Raw genomic sequence first — 22,417 nt, forward strand, 5'->3', positions numbered from 1 at the left:
AATGTGGAGCTTTCCATTCCCATTTCCCTGTGAACAGGAAGTGACTCCAGGTCCTCGGGGCAGAGGTTTGGAAACCCCCAGTATTCTAAAAATGTGGCAGGAGTTGACCTAACAAGACCCTCAGGGGGAAAAAAAAAAGCCAAGGCCTCACTGTTTTCCGGAGTGTCAGTGGCCCCTCCTGCAGCACCCCAGCCAGCCAGTCATCTGTAAACGCACCGTCTTCTCCAGGAGACACAAGCAAGCGTCACTTCCACCTGTGCTCAGGGTGTTACAGCATTGGAAGGATGATCTGTTCTGGGCTGGAGAAAAACCTGGCGGGAAGAATTCCCCTTCTCCTGCCCCAGGTGTGTGCCACGTGGCTGTGTTAGAGGGCAGTGGGGATGGGCGGGTGTCCATTTCCTGGCTTTGGTGCAGTGAGGCCAAACCCTCCACCACCAGGCTGCAGGAAGAGCGTTTGCGTTTCATTTCCTTGGGGGTGATTTTTTAAAGTGGCTCTAACAGGCCTGACCACATTCACACGTGTTTCCCGGGAAGCAGGGGAATGGGAAGTGCAGGGAAGCCAGCTTGTGCGGGGCCCAGGCAACGCTCTGCTGCTTGTTCAACAGACGCCTGCAAAGACAGGCACTCAGGGACCATAATGTCCTTTTGTGCCTTTGTCTGGGGCAGTTCATTAAGGTAGAGACCACCTCAGCATTGACAGGACAACCCTGTTCTGTGTGTTCCTGGGCAACATAATTGACTACAAAACCTTTTAGCAATGTCACTGCTGCCAGATACAAACCCAATTAGCAGCAGAGTTAACTCCGATGAATCCTGGGAACATGGAAATAGCACATTCTACAGCTGATCAGACCCATGGAACGATGACATGTCTGGATGTCTTCCGGGAGCCGGGGTCCCAGGGACCACAGGCACTGCAGTCTCAAAGAGCCCACATGCTCCACTGACTCCAGAGACCCCTTGTGGGTAATTACACGGCCTTCGAACTGTTAACGGTTCGAGGCCAGCTTCTGTCTGCTCCAGGCATCTGGGCTGGGAGCATCGCAGTCAGAGTCATTCAGAAGAACTTATTAGGTCTTAATACAAGTACAGCCCCTCGGTGCCCACCCCCCAATACCCTCCCCACAAATCTGAACGGATTTAGAAACCTTTTGTTTCTTGTTACCCAACTCTTCTCCCAAGGACTAAGGAACCATGTGTTCCGACTCTCCTGAGAGCAGAAGCAAGCCAGTCACTTCAAGGGCACCGTGGGACGCTCTGCCCACCTACACGTCAGTTTAAATAATTAACGGTGCCAGGAGGGGGCTACAAGTACGTGCAGAGAGAAAAGTACCAGTGCAGATGGGCAAGCACGAAAGGAAACACTTGCCTGGTTTTCAAATTGTTATCATACTGGGATTATGGTGATTATTAATCATGGCAGGGTGGGCCGTCGTGCTGGAAAAGGCACTCTACGTCCTGGGCACCTTGCTTTTAGGAATAAAAGTCCATTTAGAAATCACCTTGGGACTAGAGCAGCCGGGCCTGAGTCAGCCAGTCAGAAGCCAGGCAGGAGGGATCCGGTTCAGGTGCCACTCAGGGCCTCACACTTTACAACAAGCCTTCACGTGTCCTCAACCACCCATATGACATGTCACCTCTCAGCCTACTCCAAGACCAGTGGGAAAAGCCCTCAGGTGGAGGAAGCCCAGCTATGGGCATAACAGGGGGCTGCTGCCAGGTTTAAAGGCATTTCTCCTCTTCATTTGGTATGTGGGGTGCTTGACAGGCAGAAAGCATTTGGAAAGCAGTAGGGTAAACATGTCTGGAATCAGGGCCCAGCAGCCCGGGGAGTCAGCTAGAGCTCTCACCTGTAAACAACAGAAACCAACACTGCTGATTTAAAAGAAAAGGAGTGTGTTGAATGGCTATGGGATGGCCCAGAATTAAGGGAGGGCTGGCTTCAGAGCAAGCTTGGGAACACAGAGGCATGAGCCGAGTTACAGCCAGGCCCACAGGCAAAATCACAGAACACCAGCCCTGCAGGGTCCACCCCCTCTGCTGGTGACTGCTGGGCATCACAACTCCTCCAGGTACTGCTGGGGCTGGACCTGGCCACTGTGGCTGGAACAGCTGCCTGGGGGCCCTGCAGACACAGGGCCCCACCCCTCTGCCTCAGTTCTTCTTCCTGATTTGTCACAGCTCTGGGTTCTCACGAAGTCCAGGGAGCCCCCAAATGGTCAAGGCTGACCCTGTGCCTGTGTCCCACTGCAAGGTGATACACACCCATCTGCCTGAGTATTGAAGCCAATTCTCCCAGTTTCCAGAAGGGACACTTCATGAGCTTTCATGGAGATGAAAGGAGACGGCATCCTGACCCTTGGAGTCTCTCTGATCCTCTACCCAGGCACCTTTGTGTCCGAGCCTGGTAGCCCATGTGGTGGATATCCAAGCCCTTCCCTTCTCTTTCTCAGGCTGTGGCCATTTTTATATCTCTTTGTAGAACCTCCATGGTGATAGATGGGCATATGAGGCAAAACCAAATGTGCCATTGCTCTGGGGGGAGTTTGCAGGGGGCAGGGCGTAACTTGGGGTCAACTACAGGCATAACCTGGAGATATTGAGGACGAGGTTCCAGCCCACCATAACAAAGCAACTGTCACGTAAAGCGAGTCATAATCTCTTTGTTGGCGGAGGGTCTCACCTTCAATTTGTAAAGGACGCCATATCTGTGAAGTTCAATAAAGTGAAGCTCAATAAAACAAGATGTGCCTGGAGCGACCAAGGCAAAGGGGAGCACTGGTTAGACAGTGCTAAGCACCTGTCAAAACTCTCGGTCCCAGTGTATAATCAAACTTCAGCTGGGGCCTGAAGCCCCCACGGGGAGCAGGAAAACCTCTACCAGCAAGGAGACAGACAGCATTTCGGATGCAGGATGGAGCGGTGGAAGCCAGAGTTCTTCCCCAGCAAGGTAGGAAGAAAACGGAGTGGGCTGGAGAATGCTGGGAGATTTTGAAAGATTATAACAAAACTTCTGTTTATCTCCTTCCCAGCTTCTGCAGCCGGTCTGCAGTTGGGATAAATTCAGCACAGGAGGAAAACTTTCCTCCCCCTCTCGCCTCCCATTTTAGGTGAGAGGAGGAGGTGGCATGGGGGATAGAGAAGGATCTAGCAAGCTCACCAGCTGGTGCTGTGCGTGGCTAGGCTGAACAGAGAGAGTGAGCTCAGCGCCCCCACAGAAAGGGGCTGAGACAGGAAAGAAGAGGTGCCCTCTCTCTTTTCTCCCTTTCCCTGTCTCCTTGGAATCGGGTTGGTCTCAGTCATGGAGGGAGTAGGGTCCCCACAGTGGGCACATCCCAAGCAGAGCCCCAGTAGCCAGGCTCAGGGCAGCAGCTCCTGCTGTGGGCGCATGTTTAGAGTACAGCATTGCTTTCAGAAGGACCCACTTGAAATGCAGCCCCGTTGCCTGGGAACCGAAATGCATGAACAGCTCGGTCCCCTCCACAGAGCTGGCCATCAGATGACTGATGGGTGGGTTATGGGGCAGTTCTGAGATGGGAGTTGGGAGATTCTGATGCGAGTGAAGCTCTGCGCGTGGGGATCACATGAGGCTCTTGGATAACCAGGGGCACCAGGGAGACTGGAATGAGTGTGGAATGAGGAATTGGGGGTGGGAACAATCATCCCACAACCTCAGGAGCCCCCCCCCCCGACACAGCCCCACCTCTCTGTAGCATGGGAAGAAGCTAAAAAGCTTTGGGTCTGGCTTTCCAAAGCCCTGTTGGAGCCTCTCATGAGAGCCTGGGTCCAGTCAACAGGCCCAGACGCCTCCTGGGTTGAGTGTGGGCCGCGGAGGTAGTGGTGGGAGCCCAGAGGCCAGCTCACTTCGTACGGGAGAAGTACCTCCCCAAACTGGTTCTAGGGACAGACGTAAGCAGAATTGTATTTATTGTTTCCATTTCCTAAGTGGTTTGTTTTAAAATTTGGTTCAAGGCCTTGTAGCTATGGAGACGAGATACTTGGCCTCAACTTTTGGCTTGTTTTGTGCTTTTTAGGAACCATATGAGGGGCTGCCACCTCTGCTCTGGGTGGACAGCCACCAAGGGCCGTCACTCTGAGCTGCAGAGTCTGTACTCTGAGAGCACGCATGGAGTTTATCGCCCCAATAGGATTCTAATTACAGTGTTAGTTACTATTAGAAAATAGTTGCCATTGATCTCTTCTATGGACTGAGCTACGCAGATCTGCAGACTGCTTAGGACCACGCATAATGGTCCGGTTCGGCTTTGGTTTGCTTCACGTGCATAGTCGTTTATGAGAAAACACGTGTGCCGCCACCTAGCATTTGACAAGCGAGGGCTGGTCCCATTGTCCTTTTGGCTCCTTATTGGAAAGGACAAGATTTCATTATTGTTGAGCCCTATGTGGGCGAGTCTTTCTGAGTTGGTCCAGCTTGGGACCTGGAGGCCCATTGCCAGGGAGTCCTTGGCCACTGGGCAGTGTGGACAGCTGAGAGGGAGCCACGGGAAGTGGGCGGGAGTGGTGCGTGGCTGCACTGATACAGGCGTCACAAATAAACGAGTCTATTATGTTGTATATGTACATGTATGCGCATGTGTCAATAGTGATGTTTTGGGGGTGGGACACAAATGGACTTTATTCATATTCTGGGATTTCCAGATTTCTGCATTAAAATATCTTACTGTTATAATTAAAGGAAGAAATCAACACACACTAGCTTGTAAAGAGAATACACTTTTATTTTCAACTACCATGGACAGTAGGTTTTTTTCCCTAAAATTGCATGTGTAACATGTGTGTCCATCCACCTACCCGCCCATCCATCCGCCCTTGCATCCTCTTACCCTTCCTGTATCTGTATATCTGCGCGGGGAGATGTCTGGAATGGTGCTGACCCAACGTTGTGATGGTTGTGTCTGGGTGGGGAGACTTCAGATGCCTTTGTTTGTGCTCTTCTTTGTCCTGACCTCTACTGCTTGAAATTTATAATAATGAGGTGCGTTCTTATAAAGAGACGCAGGATGTCTCTGCTCTAGTCCAGGGGGGAGCCCCAGGCACAGAGCCTGAGTGAGCCCTCCCAGCTGGCAAGGCCAAGCGAGACTCTGGCCTCACGGCCCTGCTGCTCAGGTTGGTTGCACTGAGGCTGGGTGCTGAGGCCCTGGTTGGGGCAGGTGTGCAGCTTTGCGGGAGTTGAGAGGGAATTTGTAGGCGACACCTGGGCTCTGTTTTAACCCACAGCCATTGGCATCCTGAGCCTCTGAGGTACATTATATGACTGGCTGGCTAGGGCTCTGTGGTTCATAGCTCCAGGGTGACAGTGACAAGCCCCTGGGTCACCCCTGCCCCTAAGATTCTTGCACCATCTCTCCCACCCCGTCACCCCAAAACTTGGGTAGGATCTCCAAGCGTCCTTGGGTTTGGAGGTTGTGGACCGTTTTAGCTCCAGCAGAGTAGACAGGCGGGCCTCCTGTGCGCACTGGCAGAGCGGTTTCCCAGTGTCAGAGAGCTGGGAGCAACAGGCCCGCCTCACCTGAGGTGACAGTGGAAGTGGCACCACGAGGCGGGCAAACGGTTTGGCACCCGTCGTCTAGCAGAGGTGACGGAACACAGACACTGCGACCAAGCAGCGCTGATCCTGGAGGTGGGTAAGGATGGTCGGGGACTTTTCCTAATAGCTCCAACCCTGAAACAGCCCTCTGCGGGAAGATCTCAGGAGAAGGAGCTCTGTGAAGGCTTGTGTGGTCTGCTCAGCTTCTGCGGCCCCTGAGCAGGGAGGGCAGGGTGGAGAGAGAAGTGTGAGGGGTGGAGAAGGGGGCGGCGATAAAGGAACGGGGGTGGGAATGCAGCAGGAGGCCACAGGCGCGGGTGTCCGTGGGTGAGTCGTGGGAACCGAGGATGGCCGGGTCAACAGGGCGGCCGGGAGGGTGTGGAAAACTGGGGCGATGATTTCCCCTGCTCCCATCCCCCCACTTGTTGCTAGTCTAGGTCTATCAATCGATCAACGTGCCATCAGTCTGCTCCCCTGAGACACGTGACAACCTGAACAGTCGATAGAAGACGACTGAACTAAGAAGAGGTGCAGAAGCCCTCAGCGAAGAATCAGTGAGTGGATGTGAGAGAATTAAACAAATAAATGATGCTCATTGCCAACTCCACTAGGAAATAACTGGCCCCTGCCCAGAAAACACAGCGGGGCTTGCTGTAGAACACGGCCTGACGGTTCTTCAGAAAGTTAAAAATGGGGTTGCCATGTGGCCCGGTCATTGCATGTCTGGGTACACGCCCCGAAGAACTGAGAACAAGGACTCAACGTACGTGCACACCCACGTGCACAGCGGCACTATTCACAATAGCCAGGAGGTCAAACGGACCCAGGACTCCATCAGCACATGAGTGGGCGAACACACCGTGGTGCGAACACAGCAGAATTGCTATTCCGCCTTCGAAAGGAATGAAGCGTCGCTGCACGCTGCCACACACACGAGCCCCCATCACGCTGAGCTGATCGGAGCCAGGCAGGCGCGAGAGGACAAGCAGTCGTGACGCTCCTCACACGGGTGCTTAGAACGGGCCCAGGGAGGGGATGGAAAGTGGGGCGTGCTCACCGGAGCCTGGGGGGGGAGGGATGGGGAGGCTTGTTTAACGGGTACAGGGGTTCTCTTCGGCATGATGAAACACTGAAAACGTTCTAGAAATAGAGTGGTGATGGTTGCACAACCTTGCAAATGTACTTAATGCCACTGAACTGCACACTTAAACATTTTATTATGTATATATTTTACCACACACCAGGAAAGACGTCCAAGGGCTGTTATGGACTGAATACGTCCGCCCAGATTTCATGTGTTTGAAATCGTAACCCCAACATAGTGGTGTTAGGAGGTGCGGCCTGGGGACGGTGAGTAGGCGGTGAGGTCGGAGCCTTCCCGACTCTGCCTCCCGAGGGTGCAGGAAGGTGGCCCTGCGTGAACCAGAAAGCAGGCATGCTCACCCGACACCCGAGCCGCGGGCATTTTGGGCTTGGACTTCCAGCCTCCAGAAATGTGAGAAGTAGTGTCTGCTGTTTAAGACACTCGGCCTGTGGCACTTTGTTTTAGCAGTCCAAACAGACTGGGCTCAAAAAAATTGTTCCTGCGAGCCAAGCGGGAAGAGACAGGGCTGTGGGGTCATTTACTGAAGAGTAGGAAAGACAGAAAACAAGGTAAAATCTCCTCACTGAAGATTGAAGAAGGAGAGGAAGGGGCTGCCCTTGGCCTGTCTCTGGAGCTCCTCCCACTATTGGGCCTCGGGTGGCGGCGGTGGAGATGCCCCCAGTGACCCGGGGACCTGGCTGCCGCTTGGAAAGCAGCCCAGCTCTCTGCTTCCTGCACTGGCGCCTAAACAAAGGCTGAACCCACAGACCCTCCAAGGAGCTGCCCTCTGGAAAATTACCTTTTATAACTCTTCTGTGTGTGAGCCCACGCAGGATGCTATTTGGAAAAGGAACTGAATTTAAAAACTAAAGATGCTGCAATATGTTGACATGTGCATGATGGAAAATTTTCTTCTCAAACAGCTTGAGCGGAAATCCTCACATCCCCATGGCAACCAGATTCCACCATGACCATGCATCTCTGGGAGGTCACCCACTTATTTCTAAGCCTCGGCGCTTCAGCCCCTCCCGGCAAACACATGAGGCCCAGATGATGCCACCACACCACAGTTCCCTGGCTGCAGGATTGATGGCCGAGGACTCTGTTCCAGTCTGTAAGGAACTTTCCTGGAGACCCATCAAACCTGGGGCAGGGGACCAGCTCTTCCTGGCAGTTGCTGAGAGATGGGGGGCTCTGGGACAAGTCATTATCCTGTGGAATTGTAAGACCCCTGCCGCCTGCTCAGGGGCTCAACATGCTGGGATGAATGGATGGGATTCAAAGGCGATGAGCACTGACCAGAAACTCTCTGCCCCTTGGTAATTGCAAGAACTCATAAGTATTTAGATCCTTAGTGCTTTATCCCCTTAAACAGATATCAAGACCCTCTTACAGAATTTCCATGTAATCTTCCCCTTTGATCTTTCAGAACAAGTACTTCTTTCAAAAGTATGTTCTCAGTACCATTTTCATGTCGCAATTCGGAGCGGCTGACCTGTGTGTGAGAAGGCCACCTTCCCCTGCCCTGCAGGAGTGGCTGGAGGCCCGCTTTCCAGCAGCCGCCTTCCCTGCTGGCACACAGAAAGCCTTGCAGGCGGTGTGAGCAGAAAAGAAAGCTTGCAATTTTGCCGTTTCAGGGCCCCCAGCCATGTGCTGGACAGCATTCTCTTCCTCTCTCCCGCAATGCAATTTTTATAATTAGAAAGTGTTGTTTTAAAATTCCACCCTTGAAGTCTTTTTCCCATGACATTGTAGAAAGCCACAGGCCCTCCGAGAACACAGCATGTTCGTCATTTGGATTATGCTGGAACAGGCCAGGCTTTCGGTAGGAGGAAGACATACATGAGAAAGCAACTGTCCGTGGTATTTTTCCCCTTTTCCCCTTTCTCCTTGCCCTTGAGTGGTACAAAGTTGGGGAGGGGAAAGTGTTTCCTAACAGGCTGAGTGTCTCTGCATCTCAGGCAAGAGCTGGACTGCACCCCCCACCCCTGGCCTGGACCTCTCAACACCCACTAGAGAGCATTTGGGGTCATTTGGCATTTACTCCTTGAGAGAAATCCCCAGCTCCCTCAGAACGACCTTCCACCAAACTCTGCTTCCCCCATCATAAAGTTGGAAAAAGAAGAAAGGACCGTTGTTCATGGGGTGCAGGCAAGAAAAAAGGATTTTGATGTAACCCCTATCAGCTCAGCAGACCTGGAGCAGTGTGGGTTTTGCAGGGTGAAAACCTCTGGCTAACTCTGTGCACAGACAGCTACACAATCTCAGATGCTGGCAGTAGCCTGGAGAAGATAGCACGGAGGAGAAGGAGGGAGGGAGAGTAATTAATATTAACGTCATCAATATTAATTTTGATTAATTTTTAATGAGGACATATCAAGGAATGCACTGGCAAATGCTCTTTGGTAATTGAAATAACCTTGATTCCGTGAGGCCACTTGTCCCCTTCGCCTGGTCGCCTATTTCACAGACAATACATTAGATCCTGAAGTTCTCTGATAAGTTATTACTTTCTTCTCCCAGATCTGGGACTAAACCAGGGTGTTTCCAGAATAGAAACAACAGGGAAGTTAGCTGCCCTGATTGATGGTGTCCCCACGTCTCACAGGCCTCGGAGACACTGGGTGGGAACTTCCTGACCTGTCTGCAGGAGCACCGGGAAGGGAGTTGCTGTACGGTGAGCTTCACTGAGCCTCCTTCTGGGCGAAGCCCAGCGCTGGGCAGTGTGCGCTGTCCGACGGCTTTGGGGATCCAGGGCGGAGGGCAGCCTGCCTCCTCCTGCTCTGACAGTGGATGGATGTCTTGCTGGAGGGTGCCTCAGGGACTGGGGCCTTTGGTAGGCAGACTGGTGGATTCTAATAAACCCTCCCTCATTAATCATGTAGAAACCACTAATAAAGTGGAAACCCTGCTCCTCGGGGCAGCCAGCCCAGCACACAGGCACAGAGAGTGGGGTGAGGCCCTCCTGGGGTGGAGAAGCCTGGTGCCTTCTCACTCACCATCCGCTTCAGGATGTCAGCGTTCTCCTTGATACGCCAGCGGTCCTTAATTTCTCACGAATTGTTCATGATGTTAATGTTTTAAAAACTGGTGCTAAGGGGGACATTTTTCCTAGAGAAATTAGTAAGTTTGCAGAAAAACTAGGCTTCCCATGAAAAAGGGGCTAGTTTATTTAATCTAAAGTTTTTGTTTTGAATGCAGAACCTTTCAGAAGCATTATTGTGCTAACACAATTGTTGTCTTCATAAAGGTGAAATTGGTATACGGTATTTCCCAAACGTATTTGACTATAGAGCCCTCTGTTCTTGAAATGACTACCCAGTAAGACACTGAGCTCCCCAATGTATTACCAGACGGCCTGCTAATAAAAATGCCTTGTATGTTGATCAGAACCCAAGGCAGCAATGGGGAGATAGCGCCACGGCTGTGAAGCAAGTGCGTCAGAGTGGGGATGTCAGAGGAGAATTTCCAAGGGCTTGGGGGTTCAGCTCAAGCAGTTCAGATGTGTCTTTCAAGGCCGTGGAATAAAGCAGGTTAAGACTGCAAGGGTCTTGTAGGGAGTTGTGAGCTATTGTTTGATAAGCAAGCTGTTTGCCAGGTGAGCAGTCTGTCCTCTCAGGTAGATTGATCTGCAGGACATTCCTGAAACTGTCTTATCTTCCTGGGCAAAAGGTTTCTTGGAAAAAACAGCTTGAGTCTGACAGAAGTTGTCTCAGTTCTTGGGCCTCTGGCTGTGTTAGGTTGATGCAGGTCATAATTCTCAGAGAAATTCATACTTCTAACATTTTGTGTAATGCAAGTCTCATCAAACGCAGTCTGGGAAATACAGAATTTTTTTGAAGTGATTTAACATGGTTCACATTAAACCTGTCTCCCTTTCTGATTGGACATCTAATATATAGGTTAAGCTATGCAATTTAGATTAAAAATTTAAAAATATGTGCATTGACTTTAGAGAGAGAGAGAGAAACATCTATCAGTTGTCTTCCATACATGCCCTGACTGGGGATCAAACCTGTAACCTTTCAGTTTACAGGAGCATGTTTCAACTGAGCCACACCAGCCAGGGCTAGAATAAAATTTGAGTAAGGAAAAGAAAGTATTGAGGACAGAGCCAGACTTAGGTTAGGAACCAGGAGGTGAGGCTCTGAAGTGAAGCAGAAGTAGCCAAGCGTGTGGACCATGCAGTATTTTCTGTGTTCTTGATGCTCTGGCATTTGAGGCCTTGATCCCGGAGAGGCTGCCACCACCAGGGTGAGCTAGTTCCTAGAGAGCGCGAAGGCCTTTCCTGCGGGCCCACCTGTGACACACAAATAACCTACCCAGAGCCCACATCTTCAGCTATGTCCTTTAGCAAACTTACACACCAAGCCAATACTCCCCCCTCCTAAGTCACCCCCGGGCCAGGAGCAAGACAACTAGGAATAGTCCAGAGCCTGATGAAATTCTGCAAACTAATCCTCAATTGACTCAAGGAACCTGCCCTGCCTTACCCATTCCTTCCCCAAAATGCCCAGATAGAGGCTCTGGGCCATTCTCTGCCCTCTCTTCTCTGCCTCCTGACTGACCCTGGTCCATTCCCACGGGGCCCTGCCTGGCATGCTGGTCCTCCTATTCCTGTGGATATGTGAGTTTAACCTTCCTCCTTCACGACCATCATCACCATGTCTGCGTGTGGTATCACACCTGATGAGAACAAATCTGAGGCGCATTTTAACACACCAACAAGAATGAACCTGAATTCAGTCTGCACACCAGGGACACACGAGAATCCCCAGGAGCTGATGGCCCAGGCCCTGCCCACAGAGCGTTTGATTTGATTGGCCTGCAGGAGGACCTTATGTGATTCTCATGTACATTCGATCTCCAAGTGGATCCTGGGACCAGCAGCAACACGGGGGAGCTCGTTAGAAATATCGAATTTTGTCCCTGTCCCAGAACTCCTCATTCAGAAACTGGAGATGGGGCCTCTACCAAGCTCTCCAGGTGATTCTGAAAAATGCTCAAGTTTAAAAACTGGTGCACTGGACTACAGCCAGGTAGACTCAGAGAGGCAGCCATGGAGGGGCCAAGAGCCTGCACATTTGTGGCTACTTTCAATGCAGTCTCCTGGGGAGGACCCACAGCTGCTCTGTCCTGGACCTGGGTATGCCTTAAATCTTGGTATGTTGTATTTCCATTTTTATTTGTCTCGGTATTTTTCCTTTCTTTTGATTTTTTTTTTGACCCATTTTTTTTTTTTGTAGCATGTTGTTTCTCTCCACAGATTTGTGAATTTTTGTTTTTGTCTTATAATTAATTTCTAGTTTCATACCATGGATGGGAAAGATGCTTGCTATGATTTCAATCCTCTTAATTTATTGACTTGTTTTGTGGCCTAACGATTTATCCTGGAGAATGTTCCATGTGTGCTCGAGAAGAATGTGCATTCTGTTGATTTGGGTGGAATGCCCTGCACAGGCGTACCTCATAGAGATTGCAGGTTCACCATGATAAAGTGAGCGTAACCTTTTTGCTGGTGAAGGTCTCACCTTCAATTTGTGTAAGTGCAACATCCGTGAAGCACAGCAAAGTGAAACACAACAGAACGAGGAATGCCTATGAAGGTCTGTTAAGTCCCGCTGGTCTAACCTGTTGTTTAGAGCCCATGCCTCCTTATTGATTTTTCTATCTGGATGATCTGTACATTCGTGAAAGTGGAGTATCAAAGTCCCCTACTATTATTTTGTTGCTATTTCTCCTATTAGGTGAGTTAATATGTGCTTTATATATTTAGGTGCTCTTATGTTGAGTGCATATTTACCACTATGATATCCTCTCATTGGATTGACCACTTCATCATTATTTAATACTCTTCATTGTCTCTCATTATAGTCTGTGTTAAAGACTATCTTGTCTGATATGAGTATAGCTATACTAGCTTTCTTTTGGTTTCCATTTGCATGAAATCTTTTTCTGTCTCTTCACTTTCAAACTGTGTGTCTTCACATCTGAAATGAGTTTCTTGTAAGCAGTATATAGATGGGTCTTATTTTTTTAATTTTAATCCAGCCACTGTATGTCTTTTGGTTGGAGAACTTGGTCCATTGCATTTAAGGGAATTGATGGGTGTGTACCTTTTGCCATTGAAATGTTTTCTGGCTGTTTGTAGTTCCTCTATTCCTTCTTCTCTTGCTCTATTCCTCTGTGATTTCATGATTTTCTCTAGTCATGAAAAACATTTTTTCGCTTAGATTCCTTTCTCTTCATCTTTTGTGTGTCCACCACATATCTCCTTTGTGGTTACCATGAGGCTTACAAAAAACATCCGGTAACAGTCCATTTTAAGGTAAGAATTTGAGTTTGAACGTATTCTGAAAGCTCGACATTTTCACTCCACGCTCCACCCCACATTTTGTGCTTTTGATGTCACAATGTTCCTAGACCCTTGGGACAGAGCACTAGCACTGATGTGACTGAACTTAACCTTTGCATGCCGACATCATCTCCTGTCTTACATAGTTTGGATAGAAAATACTTGAACAAGTTATTCCTCACTCTTATGAATTTTTCTTTGGTAAGAATAAAAACTATCTTAGAAAAATGTCCACTCACATGGAGAAGCCTCTTAATGTCAGGCCAGGCCCTGATTTTTCTGCATCAACAAGCCCCAGTGTGTGTCCAAGTTGTACCTGTGACATCGCCGGTGGACATGCACTGGCCTAATCTTCATACAATGAAAACCAAAAGGTTTTTATGTTTCAGGCCATTCCAAGTTTATAGCCTTTTACCTCTAGAAAGCCCTTTTTGCTGATTTCCTTCAGTGAGTCATTCTAATCTGTAAACATTACTTCCTCTGCTTGTTACCACTGTGACGTGGACAGTTAAGCAGTTACCTAACTAGAAAAAGAAAACAATCCCTAGATTTTTAGCCCATGTGCGGTGTTTCCTGCTACAGTGTCACTGTGGCTGAACGACAGTAAAACCCCAACACTTCCGAGTGTTCACCTGAGCTCCAAAAATGAGGTCAGGAATATGGGGCTTGTACTTCTGGTGTTGTTTTGTGATATTTGATAGAAAACATTTACAGTGTGAAATATGTTATGACCGAAAGACTGTTAAAATATAATCTCTCCAGTGGAGAACAATAACACTCAGACACCGGGGGTTTCCTTACACTACATGCTGATGAATGAATCCTAATTTTTAGCTTGGCTCTCTCTTGACTTTTGGCTTCAATCTGTGAGATATCAGTTGATGTGAGATCCCTGTGATATGTAGATCTAGTGAAATAATTTTACTTTAAAATTTATTTAGGCATTTGTTGAGAGGTCCCAATGACTTTACTAAGGTAGAAAAATGTGTGGAAACCAACAAATGTTTGAGTCTGTAATAGAAGTATTACTACAACCTTCATTAACACAATTGGTAATTGGTCTTGGTGGGCTAGTTATAACCTAATTCTATGACTGTACAAAGCCAGGGGAAAACAACTACTTTAGTTACATTAGTTCCCCCCCCCATAATTACTATTCAAGAAATGTACAGATTGTCAGTCTGTTTTTGATAAATGGTAAGTTTCAGGTTGAGACCATTTCTTGTTCCAGAATGACCACCAACTGTGCCTGGAATTGGGAAGTGCCAAAATGAGAGAAGTGCACTGGGCTGCAAGGGACCCAAAGCACCACTCCCGGCCTCACTTGAGGAGGGAATTAGGGGTTAGTGAACCCACGGCAGAGGATGACGGGCGGGGTTCTTTCATGCTCTGATGTCCCATTTCAGATACACACTCACCTACAGGGTCATGCAGCAAGCAGTGATCTTTTGATGCTTCCAAATAAGCTCACACCGGGCATGGGTTAAGTCATTTTCATTTCATCGGTCAAAAAGTATTTACAGTCAAAAGTACCAAATGGAATCGTAAGAGTGTGGCTTTGTGTGCTCACATCTCCCCAAAGAAAGGACCTACACCCATGCTGCTATGTTTTAGCTTTCTGTTGACTTCCAGGGCTGACCTCCATAGGAAATAAAATGCTCAATGAGAAAAAGGGCAAAATTGTAGTATGATTAGGCCACACTGACCCAGTAACTTCCCTGAGAAGTGGAATTGATCTTGTTCCCAGGCTTAGCACAGTGCCTGGCCCAGGGGGAGCAGACAGGAAATGGGTGTGGAATCAGATATACCCAGGGACACAGGTCTGGGCTTTATTCAGAGATAATGCAAGTGAGAACTAGTTCCCTAAAAATTAGAGCAGCAGACGGATCCCTGATGCTGCTGCATTCTTCGCAGCCTTCTCCTGCACTCTGCCATGGTGCCTGCCAAGGAAGGGTCAGAACCGTCCAGATGTGCGATCATGCCGCCTGTGAGGGTCACTATCACTGTAGCTCACAGAAGGAAATGTCTCCCACTGCACACTAAAAGGCACATGTGAGTGCCATGTAGTTGTTACAGGAAATTAAGTCACAAAGAGGCTTGAAGAGTTCCACGAGCAGTTGGCCTCCCAAGGACTAAAATAAACAGCTGGTAGAAGAGTTTTCCGTATCTTGCTTTTCCAATATTCATTCAAAATAACCTTTTTGTTCTTTAAATGGACTTACCAATATACCTAGTCAGTTTTGGGCCTGTAAATGTTAAACCATTTTGTTAAAATGAATAGTGTCGGAACCCTGCACCTAATTTATTCAGAGGCCGTCTATGTGAGCTCATCCAGTAAGCAGAAACATTTTGATAAAAATCCGTTCTTCCACTTAGAGACACTTAAAAATCTCAATTCAGTGAAGAACTGCTTCCTCTGCCAGCTGGTGCACCTAATTGGCATTAAAAACTAACAAAAAATGTAGAGAAAGGAAAACCTTTGATTTCTCAATAATTTCTGTGAAACTGTACATTTCAGGGCAGAACACCCCCAGTGCGGCTAAGTCTGTGGGTGATCATGGTCTCTCCTTCTCCTGACTGTGGTGGGAACAAACAGAAACCTCTGCCTCCTTGTTAAAAGGTCACAATTTAAGAAATCTCCCGTTAGTCATAAAAAGATACATGTAAATGACTCAGGCTAGTTGCTGAGTAAGAGCCTCCCTGAGTGACTGGGAATTGTCTCTTCATTTCAAGGAGCGCCACCCAACGGCCCAGGAGTTCTCACCAATGACATAGCTGCAGTTTGTGTCTGCACGTCCTGAGCGGGCGAACCACACACCATCAGTTTAAAACCATACCAGAGGGAGAGGGGTGTGAGGGGATAAATGGAGATAGGACACTTGGCGTGGGGTGGTGAACACACAATACAATACACAGATGATGTATTATAGAGTTGTACACCTGAAACCTGCATAATTTTATTAACCAGCACCCCGATAAATTCAATAAAAATTAAAAAAATAAAACCATCCAGTTCATATCAAACAAACATACCAGGTGCCCGTGTTCACAGCCCTGATAAACAGCAACCTGTCTGGATACGTACTGAGGACGTTATGTGAACATTTGCTTAATATTCACTATGATCAGGCATTGCTTCTGCTCTAGGTATACCTCTAATTCTAGTACATACCATATTTTTCAGACTATAAGATGCACTCCCCTCCCCGAAATTTGGGGGGGAAACGGGGATGTGTCTTACAGTCCAAATGTAGCTTACTTGGCTTGCGGGGGCGGGGGTGGCATGGGTTTTTTTCCCTATTTTCCTCTAAAACCTAGGTGCATCTTACGGTCCAGAAAATACAGTACCTATTCCAAAGTCAACCACATCAGTTCCTTTTAGAAAAACAAACCAAAACAACAGGGCGATTGCTCTCTAATAAAGCATATTTCTTTATAAATTTCTTTACCAAATTTCTCCTTTAAAAGGACTTTGTCCAAAAAGAACTTCAGCCACGAACACATGGAAATGCACTTGGTTTACCTAAGCCGGGGCAGAGCCATGTGGTCCAACTTCTCTGAAAAGGTCTCTCGTGAGTCAAAAGCACTGCCTTCGTGGACAGTATCTTTTCATGGCTGCCCTTCTAAAGAAAATTTCTGTTAGAAAACAAATCTGGGTGCTTCATTAATCTGTGTATCTGGCGCTGCGGGGCGCAACGCCGTTGCGCTGAGGGGCTGTGGTTAGGGAGACAGCTGTGAGGGACTGCTTCCTGAACGACCACTTTCCTGATTATAAACATTAAACACACTGCCAACTTCTACTATAGCCCAGGGGCAAAAATATGGAGAAAGTCCACATTGCTGTCAGCGCCCATTATCCTTGAGATAGTTTTGAAAGTATCAAGGATTGCAATAGCAAAAATGGAAAAAAGAAGTAAATTTTTTTTTTTTTACTTTTTAAGGCAGGGCCGAACTGTAGTTTGGCAAGTGCGCCCCGTTGGCAGAGAAACAAACTCTAGGCGGCTGGTAGTGGGACGAGGCCCACCCTGGGTTTCCTGGCCTCGAGATGTCTGCAGAGCCCACTCCTCCGGCCCCCAGGCCGCTGCTCTCCGGGACTCACCTCAGGCGGGGTTCTCAGCTCAGCTGCGTGTCAACACCATGCATAGCCAACAAACCAAATGTTTTGAAAAGCCACTCCTTTCAGTTAGCCTTTTTTCTTCTGATGATGATTCTAGAAGGAACTCTTACCTGTGTGCCGCCCGCACACCTTCAAGTTGAGAAAATATTCTAGATTTCTGTCAGAGTATGCAAGAAGAAAAATAAATCCAATGAATGGGTGTTCTAATTCTAAGCAGTTTGAAATTATTATTCTAGGAACTCAGCACAAAAGTTTCTAGAAGGTGAGAGGGATCACTCAGTGTTAAAGGGCCAAACACATTCTTCCAAATATTTTCAATCATGGGAAATAAGCAAGCTATCAATATTTTTAATTTCTAAAGGCCAAATTTAATAAATTAATAAATGCATGCCAGATAAAAACACAAAAGTACAACTAAAACCCAATAATAATTTAACAGAAAATGCTCTGCATTGTATTTTTTTTATTGGTATGGATCATTTACTAAAGCAACAAATCTGAAAACACATTTTGCTTTTTTGCTGGGAAGAAAGTACTATGTTAGAGAGGAACTAAGAGAACCTGGAAATAAAGCATGTGAGAAAAGTAGGCATATGTTATAGTCTATGGCAATGCGGGAGCCAGAGGTGCTGTTTTATTCACTGATGTGCATGTTTATATAAGCATCAGAAATCAATGACATAGAACCCAAAAGCGAAGTCACGACAGATTTACTCTGCGAAACATGCTGAATTACAACCACAGACTATCCAGGACGAAGAGTGGCGCAGGCTTGCTGTCTCCTTTGTACGGGTTCCCTTGCCAAACGGGGCTAATCATGCAATAGCCTGAGTTTCTCTTAACATGATAAACACCCAGGGTCACTAGAACTGGAAAGCGTGTGTTCACTGTTTTACGAGGACAGCTGAGTGGTGCTACGCAAGCAACGGAAAGTTCCTTCATTTTAATCTGGTTATATGCCCAAACTTCTAACCAAGGAGTAAGTCAGCTATAAGAGCCAATTAAATTACTATAAAACATTCCTTCATCTTTAAAACATTTTCTCCCCTCAAACTAAAACTTTAAAATAAAATGTCTTCATTTTTGATAAGCAGCTCTACCACCAGTCTCTGATATCGTATATCGTTCAAGGCAGCCATTGCATCTAGTTCTGGAGACCTCATAAGCGTTGGGCCGAAAACAATTCCCAGGTTTTCTGCATTCATAAGATTCTCCTTCTCATGGAGGGTCACTCTGAAAAATACAAGTAAAGGAGTATGAGTTTGTGTAAACCATGTGGTTCTTCACTGTGCTTTGGCACTAAAACAAAAGATTTCTGTGGGTTCAGTTCTCTTTGTGGATTCTCTGGCCACAGCCTAGAGCTGCAGGGGTGAGTCTGCAAACAGCAGAGAAGGAACTGGGTCATCTGGATCATTCCATCAGCCCCCCTCCCTCCACTTTGGCTATCTTGTTTCCTGGAGATTATTTTTGCAAGTGTCTAGGGAGAGAGCGGTAGTGACATTAATAGGAAATGGCTCAGCGTAAGCAACCTTGTCAGAGAGTGTAAGTGTTTATATTCTTTTTACCGCTACAGCCAAGGCACAGAGACTATCATTTGAGACTTATTTCTTCGTTTTAGTGTGGAGTACTTAATTGTCTCCAAATATGAAGCGAATTTGAATTTACAGATGAAGTTGTAAGCAAATCAAACAAAAGGTTTACCTCCTGGTGCTTTTCAAGAGAAGAAACATGTAAATGTTAAAAGCACCATGAATTAAATATTCATTTCTGGGTAACTCAGGCCTAAAGGCATACAATGTAGATGTCAAGTTCTGCTATCTTTTTGTTTCTGATTGGTCTTATATTTTGAAACCCTGAAACCACTAAATCTTGGTCCTATAATTTTAAAAACATTGCTTCAATGGTAGAGATTGAGGGTGACTGAGAAGGGAAATAAAGCTAAATCACCACCAATCACTTTAAAACATGAAACCAGAGTAACAGAATATTCCATTTTCCATTCCTCCCTTTACCCCTTACTTCACTCCATCATTTTTTACAGCAGTTTTCAGTGCTGGCAACATTAACTCAATAATCTGCAATCCCATCACAAGTCTAAAGTGCCTACATGAGAGCAAGAAGAAAAATGAGCCTTCTTGCCAGCTGCTTTGCTCTGGCTTTACTGTGCTAATGCTGGTGTCTTTGCAGCTGCAACCTTTCCCCTTTCCACAAAAATTGATGTGTGTCCTTGGCAGAACATTAGTATTTCTAACACATTTGCCAGCTCACACTGGGATCGCAAGTACACTCACGTCAGAATCAAGTGTGCATTTGGTATCGTAGCGCATAGTATTTTTCGCGTTCCTTCTCCACCTGTGCAATTGCACTGGAGACAATATAGCTATGCATTTATTTATTCATTCATTCATAAGATCATTTGTCCTCTCTGTCACCTGTGGGTTCACTTTATTCTTAAAACGTGGGTTCAGAGCAAGTAGAAGCTTCACAGACTGACTTGCCTCTTCAGATGCGCCATGAGGTACCGGAGGGTTTCGCAGTGAGCGGGCGGCAGCAGCTTCAGTGCTTCGTGAAGGGTCTCCAATTGCTCATCAGGATCCATGATTTCTGGAGCAGCAAGATGAATGAACACCAAGGAGAAAACTTTAACAGACAACAGGTTTAAAGGGCTCATTTGATTCTATTCTTGTGGCCATCTTTTAAAACTGGTAAGAAATGCTTTCTCACAGATCCTTGACCACAGCCTTCGAAAGTTATTTGTAAGCTTCAAGCCTCAGGCTTCCAAAGGCTTACTTTTGATGTGACAATACCACTTACTTGAAGTTTTGGAGAGAACACCCAGTTTTTTCACTTGAATGTCCTAGAGTATGGTCACTATGGAAATGGGCTATTAGATATATAGGATGTAACTATAAAAAAATTCAGACACAAATATACTCAATAAAAAAACTTAACACATCCAAATGGTCATCTTAGAACATTACATATTTAATGGATGTTGCACTGTTCAAAATATTTTGAAAACCCCCTTTTAGCTATGGTGAAGAAGCTATGCCACCCGTTTGCCTCTTGCAACCCCTTGCTAAATTCTTATTGATATCCATGCTTTTTTCTTTTTCAACCGAGAAATGTATCATCCAATATATATATCTCCTTTATTAGATCACATTTTAAATTACTTTGTGTTATATAAAAGTCAAATCTACCCTCAGGGCACACAGATACTCTACTACTTAGAACATGCAGCAGCTACTGTGCAGACTTCGAAGGCAATTCCAACTGGCGGCCCTGAGTGACAACAGGACCCGACATCCGTGGGGCACTTCCAGACTGTAGGCTTCCAAGGGGCCATCTGCATGTGGACATTTTAGTTCTGTTGTGCTGGCCAAAAACCCGGCACATTCCTTTCAGGTCACAGACTGCACTAGATCCATCAATTATTTCCATAATCAGAAACAAGAAACATCTTCCGAATTCTGTGCTCATTCCTAGCACAGTTCTGCTTCCACCCAAATGTCAGGAAGATGGGGTGCCTTTAAAGGTTTGGTTTCAGGGCAACTGCAAAGGACCCCAACTGCTGACTCCTAATCAGGATAGCAGCTGTGAAATGTTAAAAGGTCACATCTGATCAAAATGTGACAATGAAGACCCAAGACCAAGAATCCTAGCCTTTCAAATTTAATAAAATAAACCAACTCAATGGCAATGTACTGGAGTCTGGGAAAAACTGAGGAGGGTGACAAGTTCTTAGTGTTGGCGGAGCAGATTTGCTAAATTTCAGGATGTGAACATTGACCGAAGTTCTTTAATTCAAGGAAACTTTGGCCATTTTACAATTTCTGCCCCAAGCTTTCCCAGAGTTCCTGGTTCACTTCTTAGTGATAAAGAATGTCGCATTTGACCTTTACGAGGACACACACTGCACGGCCTTCGAACCCTGAGACCCTTACAGGCGCCGTTTCACAACAGCAATGCCATCTCAGGGACTGACATTCAATCACTTAATTTCTAGAATTAAGAGAAAAAAGTTCCACTTACTATAGAAAACCATATAGGACTTACTAATCGAAAACTATACTATTCTGGAAATTGAAAAGGGGGCAATTCAGTTTTCTTTAACTTCCACAATTAATCCTTGTAGGGAGAATCTTGAGACCGTGTGAGGTTAGGGACAGTGTTGGTGGGGTGGAAACACACAAATCTGTTTATGGAGAGCTCACTTTGTCTGTCGGAGGGGGACTGAGAACAACGAGAAACAGGTATCTTTTAGTTCACAGGTTAGAGTGAGGCACGCGCTACGGGAACAACTGCACATGCGGGGGCGGGGTGGTCAGGACGGACCACAGTGAGGAGGAGGGCTGAGGACAGGCTCTGAGGCAGCAGGGGAAGGAGGCACGTGGAGATCTGGGGAGGGTGGTGCCAGACAAAGAGCTGTGCGAAGATCCTGAGGGGAGAGCATGCTGGGAATGTCCGAGGAAAAGCCAGGAGCCAGATATGGCTGCAGTGAGCAGAGAGAGCAGAAGGGGAGGAGATCAGAAAAGTAACGGCACTGTTGAGTCTGGCGCCCTAGGTGATTCTAAGGACTGGGCGTTTGCTGAGAGAAACGGGAAGGCCCTGATCTGACACACAGTTCCTATGGGCCCCTCCTCTGGCTGCCAGGTGGGAAACACTATGAGAGGAGCAAGGGTAGAGGCGGAAGGACCGTCCCAGTAAGTACAGAAATCCAGGTGAGCAGTGGCACGAGCTCAGACCAGTTGCTAGCAGTGGTGATAAGAAGTTGCTGGATTCTAGGAATATTTTAAAGGCCATGTCCAGAGGAGGTACTGATAAGGGACGTGTGAGAGGGAGAAGAGTCAACAGTGAGCCGAGCTTGGGCTCCGGCAACTGGGGGGATGGAGCCTCCATGGACTGAGAAGGGAAAGATGACGGGTGGAGGGCTCTGTGGGGAAGACCAGGACTTCTGTTCGAGGTGTCCTTCAGACACCCAAGTGAACATTTTGATTGTGGGCTACTCTGGTATTCAGGGAGAGGTCCAGATTGGAGCTGTACATTTGAGAATATGTGACAACATGCACTTGAATATGCTGATATCAAACGGACAGATTCTTCCCTGGAATTCATTTCGCTTTTCCACTTAGAGAAGTATTACCCACGATCAAGTTTTCAGAGGGCACAATTCTTTAGCCCCGGGAAGACCACAGCACAATATAAGAAGCAGACAGACAAAACGGAATGGATTTAGAGATGAATGAGCACATTCACGTTCTGAACACATGAAAGGCTTGCATATGGAAGAGGGTGATACCAGGACCACTG

At 47.1% G+C, this 22,417-nt stretch overlaps 1 protein-coding gene across 4 annotated transcripts in view; it reads right to left on the reverse strand.

Moving 5' to 3' along the window:
- Positions 1-17,462: 17,462 nt before the first annotated feature.
- Positions 17,463-22,417, reverse strand: part of CHN1 (chimerin 1) — a 156,340-nt gene continuing 151,385 nt past the window's right edge. For all 4 annotated transcript variants that reach the window (XM_053918791.1, XM_053918793.2, XM_053918792.1 and 1 more), the window contains 2 exons: positions 19,603-19,708; positions 17,463-18,337 (listed from right to left, as the gene is read on the reverse strand). In XM_053918791.1, coding sequence (XP_053774766.1) covers positions 18,166-18,337; positions 19,603-19,708 — 278 coding nt within the window. In that variant the 3' untranslated portion in view covers positions 17,463-18,165. The remainder of the gene's footprint in view (positions 18,338-19,602; positions 19,709-22,417) is intronic.

The sequence above is a fragment of the Desmodus rotundus genome, chromosome 2, assembly GCF_022682495.2.
Source record: "Desmodus rotundus isolate HL8 chromosome 2, HLdesRot8A.1, whole genome shotgun sequence".
Lineage (NCBI taxonomy): Eukaryota > Metazoa > Chordata > Mammalia > Chiroptera > Phyllostomidae > Desmodus > Desmodus rotundus.